The sequence below is a fragment of the Benincasa hispida genome, chromosome 7 (genome assembly GCF_027475165.1).
Source record: "Benincasa hispida cultivar pf3 chromosome 7, pf3_genome.v1.1, whole genome shotgun sequence".
In the NCBI taxonomy this organism is placed as follows: Eukaryota; Viridiplantae; Streptophyta; class Magnoliopsida; order Cucurbitales; family Cucurbitaceae; genus Benincasa; species Benincasa hispida.
In genome coordinates, this window is record NC_143484.1 from 21,008,143 (window position 1) to 21,022,953 (window position 14,811).

Consider the following 14,811-nt stretch of genomic DNA (forward strand, 5'->3'; position numbering starts at 1 on the left):
TCTTACTTAAGAGTTCCATGAGCACGTTTGGATCGCTCCGATCTCACCGTGACCGAAATACACAATGTACATTCAAACGCACAGTTATGTAAACAAATAGTCAATTAAATTCATGCTTTGTACAAAAATAAATGAGGAAGAGAGTTTCCATACCAGTTGAAGACGTTCTTCAAACTTCGGAACTCAACGCAACAGAAACCTCTACCCAATCAACCAATGCCCGACAGATGCGTCGACTTTAGCAGCACGAACAACTGCGAACTCACGAACGCAACGAGGACGACACCACCAGAAAAGAGCCCCAGGTATTCTCAGAGTGAGAACCCAAAGCGTGGTCTTTGGTAAATTTGGTAGAGGAAGGAGGAAGAACAGGTCGTGTAGGCGATAAGCAAGTGGGAGGGAAAAGGCGCTATCGTATAGCACGATGCTTGTCGTTTAGGAGAAACTACATGATCGTGTAGATTTTACTGAACAATCGTTTAGGAAAAAGTATATGATCGTTTAGCAAACTCGGCACACTATACGATCGTTTAGGGAAGCTATCCAATCATGTAGAAACTAGTGTGCGATCGTTTAGGCGCGAGGTGGACGATCGTTTAGGCGCAGAGCGACTATAGTATAGGCTCTCGATTTACTTAAGCGATCGTTTTTTATTTCACCAACGCGCGCTTCTATATTTTTCCGGATGACTTACGAACCATTCAAAAATGAAACCAATTTCATTTTTAATTCATCGGTTACAATAACCGACGCATTCCCACTAACCCACGTCCGAACATGATTTTTGGGTTAATTATCAACCAAAATGGTAGGTTTGAATCGGCGACCTGGCCACTCGCACCCATATAAATCAAAGGACCGCCCTCAATGGCAGGAGTTCCCAACTCACTCAGGATTAAGGTCATGTTACCTATGGTCATCCTAGTGAAGTGAAGTCTCTGTCATGAACTGTGTTATATAACGAGACCTTAACATTTCGTGCTTAGGTCTTATACAAACTCTTTGTATAGGATGCCCCCGTTCGCATGTCCCCAACACGAATGATCGGGATCAGACCATCTGTGATAAGTCACAATACTTGTGACCATTCCACAAAGCGGGATGCATCCGTAGCGTTACCAGGATAAGGTTTCCCTCCTATATCCATATACTACAGACCATTTTGATTATCACTCAAGATATGATCCACTTATATGTCACCACATACATGCTTGAGTCACATACAGATAACCAGGGATTTTATGTTTGTTGGTTTGTGGTAAAGCAAATAAAACAAGCAACTAAGAAAAATAAAAGATGTGAAGTAAAATATCATATATTATACAACACAAGAGTTTGTACAAACTGTTTACAAACTACCAGACACAAGACTTTAGGGCATCAAACCCAACATAAGCGATCATTTAATTTTGCTTCTATCGTCTAGTGCACGCTGAACGATCGTCTACCTACGACGTTTACTACACGATGGAGTCCTCCTGGCGATTCAAGATCCAGTTCGCCTTCGAACCGGTTTGCTCAATGAAAAATGTAATAAATAGATTTATTTCATTCCGATTTTTGTACAGGCTCATCCCGGTCCATTAATCCTTTATTTATTACATGCAATGTATGTTTTTAATATATCATATGGTGTGCATAGTAAATCCCACCTTAGGTTATGCAATGATCATGCATCATCTCTTGTTTTTAATTTATGTGTTTTTATCATGTCTCACTCTCAATGATTCTTGGGTTTTGTTTCTACATATGTTTGGAGGCATAAATATAATGTCTAGGGAAATCTTTTTCAAAGTTAATAGGTAATGGAGCAAAAACTTTGGAATTTTTTATGAATTTATTACATAAGTCCAACAATGCATTTTTTTCCCGTAGCTTTACCAAATTATGTAATGTTACCTCTTGGTTATTTTCATCTCGTGCATTAATTCAAACTATTTAATAGTTGAAATTGACTTTATTATTATTGTTATTTTGGCTTAACAAATGGATGCTCAAAGATATAAGCAAACAGTCCTTTTTATTTGCATAAAACTCTCTACATGACTCTACTTCCACCATCTACAACCTTCGCCTCTACCCTTAGAGATGCCAACTTCAGCTTCCCTTATTGCCTTTATGCTTTATATTTAGTGGATTTATGATGGTATACACTCATAGCATTATGCTAAAGATTGAGAATGAGTCCTTCTCATGTAGTTTTGGAAAGAATAAAAAAGATAGAATAGTTTTTTTTTAGTACAAAAGGGAGAGAATAATTAAGTTTATGGAGTTTCACTCGAGAATTGAGTTCTTTCTCCCTATATGCGGAAGAAGTCGATTAGTCTGGATAGTTGATAGTGATATGCTTTGACGATTTTCTACTTTCTCCAACATCCAACAAGTTCTTTGAACTATAACAATGGTTTTATATATATAGAAAAAGCGTCAAAAGAAAGAGGAAGCTTCACAGAAATTACGAAGAAATTCAATAGAAAAGTACAACCTGGTTTGAAAGCACAAATGTCGTAATAAAGTTAAGTTTACCCCTGGTCTCTAGCTTTTAGGTAACACGATGATAGACTTCAAACAACATTGAAAAAGTGGCTATTAAGGATATTAAGGATGCTAACACATAAAGTCTTGCCATCTACCAAAAGAATAGGACTTACCAAAGGAATAGGTTGGTTATCACCAAATCTCTAACCGTTTGTATTTGTTGAGTTATTTTTGCATTCCCAAATTAGGGATTCCATATTGTATAAATACATCACCTATGTACATTTCAAATACAAGAAATCATAAAGGAAAACTTGGCTTGCCACTGTCGTTTACTACCTATCTCTTGAAGTTGTCATCTACCTCTCGTAGACGTTATCATCTACCTCCACAAATGTTGTCGTCTATATTTGACGCTATCGTTTACCTTGCCTAAGTGTCATCGTCCGCAGCGTGAGTCAAGCCATATCCTTCAACCTCTCATTCCTAACTGTGGTCACGCTCTCAGTTGGGGCATAAACTGTGTTTGAAAATGACAGAGAGGAGGTAGATCACCTTTTTATCCATTGTGACCTAGCTTAAAGATCGTGGAGTTTCTTGTTTGGTATTTTGGGATCTTCAGTTGCCTGCCTAGAAGACTGGATGATTGGCTTAGAAGAGCTAAATGCATGGAATTTGATGAGAAAAAAAAAAACAAGATCACTAGGGCTTGTGTTTTTTGGTATCTTTTGTGGTTCATTAGGAAGTAAGGAAATGGAAGATCCATTGAATGTTAGTATTGTTGGACATTTATAATAAGTGAATGAAAATCCAACTATGATAAAACCTAAGAATATGTAGAAAGTATTGTCTATTTATATTTATGTAAAGAACATCATGACTCACTTTCATTGATCTTTTTTGGATATTTTCGACCTTCTAGGGCTTGTGTTTTTTTTTTGGATATTATCCATATCTCTTTCCTTTTTCTTCCATAAAAAGGCATTAATCTTTTATTTGGGCTGACATTTTCTTCTTCTGTTTATCTTCTTTGGCCCTCCTTCTGTCTACTGTCAACTATTGAACATACATGTCAAACGAAGAATGTTACGAAATCGACAATTAAAGAACACAAGAGGAACGTAGAGATAGAGAAGATCGACACACAGATATACGTGGTTCACTAATAGTGTGTTAGCTACATCCATGGGCAGAAGGAGAACAATATTATTAGAGAGAATGCTTTTCGAAATTACATCAAAACGGCGCCTCTAGGGTTAGAGAGTTTATATAGCGCACTACTCTAAACCCTAGGGTCAAAATTGTAGATAACTACAAATAAGTAAATATGTTGAATACGAAATCTGAATAGGTCATATAAAGTTTATATCTACTATTTATGTTTTAGCTCTCCTTTTCTTCTTGCGCAATTGACAAATTCTTTTAAAAATTATGTTTTTGTGCACTACATTTTTATATATGAAATCTAACTTTGTTAGTTATACTTAATTTTAATGCATCAAAAAGGAAATTAGTTGATTTTGCTAAGATGGATATAATGAAGTTTGTTATATGAACTCCCCTCGTGATTTTATGTAATGGATACTGATGCTTCTTCTCTTTTAGGACTGAGAAGATGGAAGGTTATTTTTGTTACAAGAACAAATTGGCCGTAAGTTTGCTAGTGGACTTCATTTTTTATGTCCAATATCTTTGTCGATTTGATTGAGTTGTTGATGGCATAAGGTTGCAAGTAAAGTTCCTTTATAAGCTAGTGGATTTCATTTTTCATGTCGAAGATAGGTATGCAATTGGAAATAACATTGTAGAATTTTGAAATTAAGATATCTTGCTCAGGATCATTGTTCATTTCTGTAAACCCCGAACTTAGGTTCCTTAGATAAGCATGTTTAGCCAAAGGGATGTTATATTACATATTTGTTAAGTAGATATTCATGTTGTTTATAGGGATTATGAAGGAAGGGAAGGAAAATATATTTAATGAAGAAACTCAATCATTAGTCTAGCTGGAGGCACTAAGTGAGGGGTGACGTGGCAATCTGCTTCTTGAATTCAGGAAGCGGCAGAAAGATTAAAAGGGAAGTGAAATTTCAAAAGCATGGTTTCAGCAATTGACAAGAGAAAATCTAGCGAATTCGGTGCCATTCGAAAGCTGAGAGAATATAGGTTGTGAAATTGTCTTACCAGAGGAAGATTTCAGGAGGAAAAGAGCAAGGAGTGAAGAAAACCAAGAGAAGGCAGAATCTCGGGTTTAAGCAGAGCTAAGGTGAAGTTTGGAAGTTCCAAGCCAAATTATAAGGAATTCTAGGCTGAAATTTTAAGATAAGGAAGTTAACTCAAATCTAAACAAGTTTGTAGAAGAAAGTTTCTTGAAAAGAGCTCTGGATTTTGAGTTATGAATTTTTGAAGTTATAACAGGGAATTGGTGCATAAGCAGACAGCTGCTTGTGAAGAACAAGCAAGCAGTTCATCGTGGAGAATTATAATGAGATTTGGGCATGAGGATCTCGCTTATAAAGAAAATCTCGCTGATTTTGTACGGAGGATCTCGCTCTAGGGGAAAATCTCGCTAGGAATTGAGGTGAGTATCGCTAAGATTTGGCAGGAAAAGCTTGATCTCGCTCTAGAGGATCTTGCTGGTATCGCTCTAGAGGATCTCGCTGGTGTCACTCTAGAGGATCTCGCTAGCATCGCTCAGGAGGATCTCGCTAGCATCGCTCAGGGGGATCTCGCTAGTATTGATGGAAGATCCTTTGATAAATGAATTATTTAAGGTATTTTACTAGGAATTCTAAATAGTTTAATCAAGAATTATATCTTTTTAGTGTGGCCACGTGCACGTAGGCAGTTATGAATGAGAGACCAAAGTATGGGCCTCTTGGTCGGTAATAAACTTTTGGGAGCTAGAGCATTTAGGCTCGTTCTCAACTAGGGAATAATACTGTTTAATGATGTCTGAGAATGGTTTACAGCTACATTTAGAGACAATTGCTTGAGTTTATTCATTGGTATATTTACATGTTTATAGTCATGCTACGCTTGTTGCTTTACTATTCTATAGTCACTTACTGAGTTTTTAGCTCACAGAATTTTTGTGTTTTCCCTTTTCAGGTAGCGGTTAGTTTCCTCAAGGTTGATCCTGCTGCTGCTTCCCACCGAAAGACTCGGCTTATTAAAAGACTTAGGTTGATGATCTATTTATGTACACATGTTTTGTGAGGGACTAGAGTTTCTGTAGGAATGTTTGGGCCACCTGTGAATATTTTTTTTTCTATAAAAGTAATGTCTTGGCTGTATGCATGTATTTATGTAATCTTTGTAGAACCTTAAAGGAGGTTAGCTGTTGGCGTATACTATTAATTTGATGAATAGGTTGGTGTTTAGATTAGAAGGCTTGGGTGGTGAGTGTTGGCAGTAGGGCTAGTAACTACCATGGTCATATCCTCTTCCAGAATAAAAGGGTAATCTGGGAGGGGGTGTGACAATTTCATTATTATATGTTTCTTATAGGTCTATAAACTGATTATTGACAAATATTTCCCTCTAATTTTTGATGGATGTGTTATGTAATTGCTATTAAAGTCATCTTTTCCATTTAGAGTTTATTCATAAATTTGATGTTAAGTTCATTGAGTTAAGTTTGCTTAAAATTAAAGTTTCATTACTTTGAGTGTTTGAAATTGTGATTGTTTCATTATCTTGAGTTTGAGATTGGGCAGCTTGCATTATATTTTGAGCCATTTTTATTTTGTGAATGGGTTGAAGAAGAGATATATCGTTGGTTAGGTAATCAATTTTTTTTATATTAATTTAAATTATACATTAATCAATGATGGGGAAATTATGCAGCAATCTAAGTTCATTAGCCTGTTTCGACGCTCGATTGGTTGTTAGGAAAGTTTTCTTGATGCAATTTAGACTTTGCTTTATGAAATTTTGCATCGAGAAAAACCTCATATCTTGTAATGAAATTAACATAAAGTAATAATTTGGTTGCAGGTGGTCTCTTACTATTTTGAACATTTATATCCTTACTTTAATTTTTATATTTACAAAAATACCATTGATATTAAATATTATTAATTATTTTATCATTTAGATATTAAAGATGTAACTTCTTATGGAAAATGGTGTAACTTTGTTTTTTTTGATTAATTGCAAATATTAGCAAAATATAACAGAAAAATATGGTAATATGAGATGAAAAATAAATTAATAAACATCACCACAAAAAGTATATCAAACCAAAAATTTTAATTATAAATGTGGTGGTCTAAGTTGTAAGGAGGTGTTCGGGTGATTTTGAGATCATTTTTTAGTCATGGGAGAGATCTATATAACCTAAACCATTTAAAAGTATGAAGCAGATGGATGCGCCAATTTGACTCTTGTTAACTTCCCTCTTAGATTCTGAGACTCTCTTTGGACTTTGTTGACATGACCTTTTTGTATTTACTCACTATGTCCTATAATTCTTTTTAGATTTAATCTTGATATATAAAATAATGTCGTCTATGTAACGACCGGATCCTTACACATTATGATCCGACCGCTACAACATGCATACTTAGACTTTTCTATCATGAGATGAGTTTTGGTTGAAATTTCAAAGAACATATCTAAATTTTATTAATTAGATAATAAAACTATATAAAAGGTTTATTTATCAAAACATCAGGATCCATAAAACATTAGTGTGGTGGTACAAAATGCATATGTCTATAATAGTGAGTTTGATGGTTGGCCATTTGAGCGACGTCCAATTCTGCCATCTACGCTGTGTCCTTACCTACAAAGTCTGTAAAAATATAGGATGAGTATATAATATATCCAGTAAGTAGTTCTCACGTAGGGTAGTGACCAAATGCACAATCACAAGCAACATGTCATGAAAACATATGATCAGGACCAAAAATGTATAATAACATGTGGTGTTCGGTTATGCTTCCAACATAAATCTCTCCGCCCTGATAGGAAGATGAGGACCTAAGCGAAAACTAACCCATCTGATGATTAGCGGGTCATGCAGTCAGTAGAGCCAGAGTCGCATCCAACATCAACCATTAGCATAAATGTAATATTGGACTAGAGGGGTGTAACCATACATACCCTGCTAGTCCCTAGCATAAACATAATGTAAGATTAGGCCTGAAGGGGTGCAACCATACATGCCCTGCCAGCCCTGGAAGCATAAATTTCTCCGTTCTGATAGGAAGATGAGGACTTAAGCGGAAACTAACCCATCTGATGATTAGCGGGTCATGCAGTTAGTAGAGCAAGAGTCGCATCCAACATCAACCATTAACATAAATGTAAGATTAGATTGGAAGCATAACTTACACCTAATTAAAACTTGATTTTAACGTAATCGTGAACAAACATAATGCATGGGGTCCCTTGTAGAGAAACGTGTTCTAAACATGTAATGCAATATAACAATTAACATAATCATGCAACATAATAAAGGTACACTACCATAGAACACTTAAAGAGAGGGTGAGATAAACTACTTACCGTGATCTAGTTATTCCTTATTATTCTTTATGATTTGATCAGTAGAGCTTTCCATTTTTAAACTAGAAGAATATTTGGGCAGAAATTTGGGCAGCACCTTACCCGAGCTTTTCTCTTTTAACCTCACAAAACTTCCTCACTCACACTTACTTTTTCACACGATTCTTTGTTATTGAGATTTGTTTGAGAATGGGTTAAATCTTTAGGCAAAGGGTCCTATTTATAGTAGTTTTCAGCTCTTCTCAGTGTGATAAATCATCGTACGGGTGGCTTTTTTAAAATTACTTAAGGTTTAAGGTTTCCTCTCAATAAGACACCTAATCTTGGCTAACGTTTTCCCTTACGTCATCATTCTTTGTTTGTATTCAATTTTACGGTTTTTCTATGTATAATCTATAATATCGTGACCAAATTCAATGCATAATTCACGCTTCTGTCCAAATCTCGGTCACTCTGCTCTCAGAATCTCGCTCTCTCCAGTTTTCTCACTAGGAATTCGCTCTGTCCACTCTCACTTTGTCCAAATCTCGCTTTGTCCAAATCTCGCTCTCCCTGCTCTCAGAATCTCGCTCTCTCCAACTTTCTCGCTAGGAATCTTGCTCTCTCCAGCTTTCTCGCTGGGAATCCCGCTCTCTCCACTCTCGCTCTCAAATTTTCTCTTCCGTCTCGCTCTCTCCAGCTTTCTCGCTACAAATCTCGCTCTCTCCGATTTTTCCTTCAATCTCGCTCTCTCTACTCTCGCCAGCCTCAATCTCGCTAGCCTCGCTTGCTGGGGTTTCTCGCTCTCCAATTCTCTCTTCGATCGCGCAACTCTCTTCTCAGTATCTCGCTCTCTCCACTTTTCTCGCTCTCCAATTCTCTCTTCGATCGCGCAACTCTCTTCTCAGTATCTCGCTCTCTCCAGTTTTCTCGCTCTCTCCAATTTTCCTTTAATCTCGCTCTCTGTTTTCTCCAATTTTCTCTTTAAATCTCGTTTTCTCCAGGAATCTCGTTTTCTCCACTCTCGCTTTCTCCAATTTTCTCTTCAATCTTGCTCTCTCCATCTTTCTTTATCTCTCCAATTTTCTTTTATTTACTTATTTATTTATCATTCGATTAGAGTCTCGCTCTTTCCACCTTCGTTCTTTCCAATTTTCTTTTATTTTTATTTATTTATTTATTAATAATATTATTTTTTTAATTGTTTCTCTACTTCCTAAATTAAGGTTAGGGTATTTATATTTATCATCCAATAAATTTCAATATTTAATTTCCTGTAGTATATGCGTACAAATCTGAGTTGTTACAGTCTAATTAATGTAATTATAGTAAACTACTGTTTTGGAGATTCTATTTGGAGATGTTGGAGATGCTGTTAGAGATGTCATCAAACTTTCTTCTATGTATTCGTCAAGACATTTGTTTTGTACACCATCTTTGCCAACTTTTCTCTCTTTTATGTAACAAAAATTACTATGAACTTTGTTTGTTTATTTGTTTTATGTCAATATGTTGGATTTGCTTAATAATGTTCTAAATATTAGGTTATTCATATCAATTTTTTTTTTTAAAAAAGGGGAAAAAGGTAAAAAAATAATAAATACTGTAACAAATAATTAAAAAAATGATGAATGTAAAATAATAAAAAAGATAATAAATAGTAATACTGTAACAAATAATTAAAAAAAATGATAAATGTAAAATAATAAATAAGGTAACGAATGAGAATTTTGAAATACAAAATAATATTTACTTGACTATTATAATTTTAGATATTCTCGCCCCAAACGCCCCTTTTATATATTAGGGTTCTAGAGTTATATATTATAAAAGTTAAGAAAAAAGGACTCCTCTCTCTCACTCTCGCGCAGACACCTTCGCCAGGCCCTAGCCGCCGCTCCCCCTCAGACACATTCGTCTACCGTCGGTCCGCCCACCTCGCCGCTCCAACCACTCCAGCTCGCCGATCGTCATTCACGGCCGTCGCCGTCACGTCCGGTGGTGGGTTTTTCTTCTTCCGTCACGTCCGCTCCAGCCACTCTATCTCTCTCGTTTCTGTTCTAGCGCATCACTCTCGCCGCCGTCCCTGTCGCACGCCCGCGGCCGCCGGTTCAAGCAGTGGTTGGAGTTCGGGTGAGTTCTCTAATGTCCAGCTTCCGTTTGGCATAAATTTGTTACTCATAACGTGTTGATGATAGATTCAAGATTTAGGATTTGATTAATTTTAGTAATTTCAAACGTGAGTTCTCTCTCGTTTCTGTAATTTTAGTAAGTATTAAGCCTCTAAAACCCCTAAAACCCCTTCTTGAATTCACTTATGTTAGATGAAATTTATGATTTGATTAAAAGTCAAAGTGAGTCGTTTAGTTTGTCTAGGAAACAAGGTCTCTGAGCTGTTTGGACATTGTTTAGTAGCTAATTTATGTTTGCTTTAGTGGATTTAGTGTGTAATTTGGTGGTTAAGGCTCTGAATTTGTAGGCCTTTTGTTGTTTGTTCATTCTTTATTACTTATCCACAAATTAAATTTGGAAGTTTGGCATTGGGATTGTCAACATGATTTGAAACTCTTAATGGCTTATGAATGTTGAATATTTCCTCAGGTGTTTTGTGTAATGTTTAAATCCTTAAGTTTTAGGTTGTGGATGTTCTGTGAACAAATATTCTATCAAGTTTGATGTCTAACTTCGGGTTAATTAGGTAAGAAAGTTTGGTATTATTCCTTAGTTTAGTGCGAAATTTGGGAGAGAAATTACCAAACATCTTGCACTCCTTCATGTTTAGTTCAAGTAAGTTGCCTTTCCACTTTTTTTTTTTTTATAAAAAAATGTTATGATTATTTATTTAATTTTTTTTAGTAGTGTATCATGAGCTTTTGTTTGAATGGTTATATTGCAAAAGTTTAATATTCTTTAAGCTCTACGCATTTTTGTTTTAATAGTCCTTAACGGAGAAATATGGGAAGAGGGATCCTACACCCTTGTTCGAGAAAAAGGAAGGATAGAGATGATGTTGAAGAGGAACATGCAGATGTTGGTATTCCAATGGCTCTTTCAAATATGCACATGAAATCTAGAGTTATTTTCGTACTTGAGAAGGCATCTTTGACACTTGCCTTGGTTGGAAAGGTAAAAGCTTTGTATGTTGCATTTCATCTTTCTTGATACTCTCTAATATTTATTAATTTTTTGAGCTTAACCCTTTAATCTTAGCAAGTAGTTTATAGGTTTAAAAAATTAATTGTTCTTCCACTTGAATATAATGGTACTTGTTTTTCTATGATTGTTGTGTGTATGTTTCTTTAGAACTATCAGATTTTAAATCAAGAAAAACATGCTGAATTCTCGAGGAGAAAGAGAATGGACCCATACAAGTATAGACCTGATATAGTTCATGAGGTGAGTATCTTATTTATTTATTTATTTATTTTTTTGTAATAGAATTACATTTTATAGTTATATGAAAAGAAATGTTGATCAAGTTTAGCAATTACAAAAATTTTTCTTTAGAAGATCAAAAAGAAGAAACTCCTTTAAATATTGACACCACACTTGGGAACAGTAATAGAAGTTTTGTGATCTTTGAACAAAATATAATCTTACATTTTCTCTATGTCAGGCTCTTGTTCATATCATGTATTCTCGAATCTGTATGGCCGGTTTAGTTCAAGCAGTCTTTATAAGAACTGATGAAGGAGTTCTCATCAAAGTTGATCCACGGACTCGAGTACCAGAATCATTGGACGAGTTTTGTGAAATGATGTGTTAGTTCTTAACTTCTTCTTGCATAACAAAATATTATTAGCTAGTGATGTGAATGAAACTAATTCCTTATGATGCTTCTGTTTAAATTTCTAACATATGATTATATTGCAGCTCAATTGTTGCAAAAGCTTAGCACTAAAGCTAAAGGCAAACGTGGAAAACTATTGCAAGTGGTCAAAAATCCTGTGACCCAATACTTACCTATCCATTGCTTGAAGATCGGTGAGTTGAGCTAACATATTTGGAAAGATTGATTATATTATAGAACATTTTGTAACCTAGAATAATAACAATAATCCAGGTCTTTCTTCAAGTTCCAAAAAGGTGGTTGAACCACGAGACTACCTCAAAACATTCAGCAACGACGTCAATCTAGTATTTGTGGTAACTGATTGGTTATTGTAGAACTTTCCAATTTCTCATACCATGCATCAATTATTCTTTTCAAACTTGTCATTTTGAGTGAAAACTAAATGCTTATATGGATATTCAGATTGGCGCAATGGCTCATGGCAAAATCGATGATGAAAACATAGATGAATTAATATCAGGTTAGCTCTTTATAAGTTATTTAGATCATTATCTCCTATCAAATTAGCACAAAAGTTTGTCTTTTGTGTTGAACTGTAAGCGCTTTATAATTTAATTGGTTTTCTTTGCCCCCAAAAGAACGAATTGTTTTATCGAACTTCCTTTTTTCTCCTTTATAACAATAGTAGACAAAATTTGCTGCAAATGAATTGGAAATACTCAATTGTTTTCACGGGCTTGCATGCAGTTTCTGGATATCATCTAAGTGCCAGAGTTTGTCTACGCATGATATACGAGAGCTTGGCTAAAAAATATGGAATTTGGTGAACTAACCACATCCTATCCTTGTACAGCATCACTATTATACTCAAAAGCATGTCTTTGTTTATTTATTTACTTTGGAATTATATATCGATTTTTTTTGGAGGGGAAGTGCTATATCTAATTGTTGTAATAGATAATGTATAGAGCGATCTCTAGTTTGGGTACTTTTTAACAAAAAAATGTATTGAATAGCCACATTTGAGATTGCAATTCAAAATATTGAGAAGTATCTAACATTTTGTCGTTCGTTATAAGGGCTTGTTGTTTAGAATGATTTTTGAAGAGTATAAACTTTCTTTTTAACTTAAGGACACTTATTTAAACACTTAGAACGTCAATTGAAACACATCAAAGTTTATGGATGATTTTTGTATAGTTATACTAGCTATATTTGTCCTTTCAATGCTTTTTGTTTCATTTTTAGAAAAGAACTGGGTTATCAATTTGTTTGGAGTTAAAGAGGGAATTCGATCTTTTAATTTATTGTTTGGTGTTGATTGCATTAATTATTTGTGAGTACTCAAGTTGGCTTTATATTTTAAGTTTAGGTTTGAGATTGGTTTTTTGTTGGATGTTCTTATTTTAAAATCTAGGCTTCCTTTGATGCTTTTATCTCTTAGGTTTGAGATTGGTTTCTAGTTGGATTCTTTTACTTCTAAATTTAGGCATTGTTTTATAAGGATTTGTTTTTTAGTGTTATGTTTATGAAATTTGTGTTTGTATTCCTCATAGTTTGTAGGAAGGAAAATTTTTATAGATAGAAAGAATGTTAAACTATTTACAGAAATAACAATTTTTGTCATTTTGTGTAATAGTTTCCCTTATTTTCCTATTTTTAAAAATCCTCCTCATAGAAATAGATGCATTTGGTCCCTAAAATTAAAATTTGGTCAATTTTACTTCAATTATAATAAAAAAAAGAAAAAGAAAGAAGGTTTTAAGTATCATCCCTACATTAATTAGATGTTTTTTCCTATTATTTTATTGCCTGTCTCTTCCTTGGTCAAATTCTTTCCCAACATCCATAACCTCACTGATTGCTTGCACCCATTATGAAAGTGCCTACAAAAAAACATACTTCATTGCTTAAACAGTCTGACCATTATAGGAAGAAAAGAATAAAGGGGTAACAAGAAAAATGACTAAATGTAAATAGTACAACTTGAAAAAGAGCGGTGTTCAAATAATTTCATGAACCTAAAACTCGATCTTATGGATTGGGTGGCTCATAAATTTTACCTAAAATAATCCAAATTAACTTGAATCAACTCTAGCTTATATATGTATATATAGATATATGTGTATATGTATATATACATACATATATTACTTTTATTTAATTTCATGATTTTTTTGGATATTTATTCTCCAACTCATGAAAAATAAATTTTTGCACTATAGAAAAACAATATTCATAAAATAAATTGAAATTGAATTATTAACTCAATACAATATATGAAAATATATAAAATTTTTATATTTTACTTGTTTTTAGTACAAAAATTTTAATCAATGACCCATTGGCCAAGTATTTCTCACTCAACCTATCAACTTTAACACGAGATCTCTCATGGTGGACCGGATAAACACAAGTATTAGTAGTGGATAAGATATTAAAAAAAAAAAAGAAAAAGAGAGAAACCCAACGGATACCTGATCTAAGTTTGAAATTGGTCATTTCGATCAGACTCTGTACTGAACCAAAAAAAAAAAAAGTGAGGGAGGGAGAAAACCCCAGCAAGATACCCCGTCGCCACTACCTCATCAATCTGGTAAGGACCCGGTGTATACGTCATGAAGCCCGACTATGTTTCTTCACTTCATTTTTTTAATATCTTTTAATTTTTTCCAATTAATTTCTTTCTTTCACTCATTTCCATTTTTTCAATCTTATTGTTGTGGATAATGGAATGAAATTGCAATTAATTAGTGGTTGAGGTAGGTAATTCATTAGTATTAGTAATTTATTAGGAATTCTTTTTTTTATTATTAGTAATTGTGATCGAGGTAGATAATGGAATGAGATTGCAATTAATTGGTTAGAAGGATAAAAAAGTAATTAATCATACTAAGTTTTCCTTCGTTAAAAAGTGAATTTTTTTTTTTTTTTTTTCTTTTCTGAAGTGTCCTTTTTTCAAAAAATAGAGTGGGATTGGGTCTTTTTGTCAATCTTATCTTTAGGGGCATTTGGGGTAAGAAGTTGGTCATTATAATCCTAGATTA

At 34.3% G+C, this 14,811-nt stretch overlaps 1 protein-coding gene across 2 annotated transcripts; it reads left to right on the plus strand.

Moving 5' to 3' along the window:
• Window positions 1-9,794: 9,794 nt before the first annotated feature.
• On the plus strand, window positions 9,795-12,842 carry LOC150035027 (uncharacterized). Of its 2 annotated transcripts, XM_090315401.1 has the most exons (9): window positions 9,795-10,104; window positions 10,670-10,758; window positions 10,911-11,097; window positions 11,275-11,367; window positions 11,588-11,732; window positions 11,845-11,955; window positions 12,035-12,117; window positions 12,227-12,284; window positions 12,512-12,842. In XM_090315401.1, exons 3-9 carry the CDS (start codon window positions 10,927-10,929, stop codon window positions 12,589-12,591), a joined length of 741 nt encoding a protein of 246 aa, XP_090171527.1. In that variant the 5' UTR covers window positions 9,795-10,104; window positions 10,670-10,758; window positions 10,911-10,926; the 3' UTR covers window positions 12,592-12,842. The 2 variants fall into 2 exon arrangements, with proteins under 2 accessions (XP_090171527.1, XP_090171526.1); XM_090315400.1 differs by lacking the exon at window positions 10,670-10,758.
• The last annotated feature ends 1,969 nt before the right edge of the window (window positions 12,843-14,811 follow it).

Excerpts from the sequence above, each read along its gene's own strand:
- LOC150035027 (XM_090315401.1), top strand. The coding sequence starts at position 10,927 with ATGGGAAGAGGGATCCTACACCCTTGTTCGAGAAAAAGGAAGGATAGA. Across the intron at positions 11,098-11,274 it reads CACTTGCCTTGGTTGGAAAG|AACTATCAGATTTTAAATCA; the intron begins GTAAAAGCTTTG and ends ATGTTTCTTTAG. Across the intron at positions 11,368-11,587 it reads GACCTGATATAGTTCATGAG|GCTCTTGTTCATATCATGTA; the intron begins GTGAGTATCTTA and ends TCTCTATGTCAG.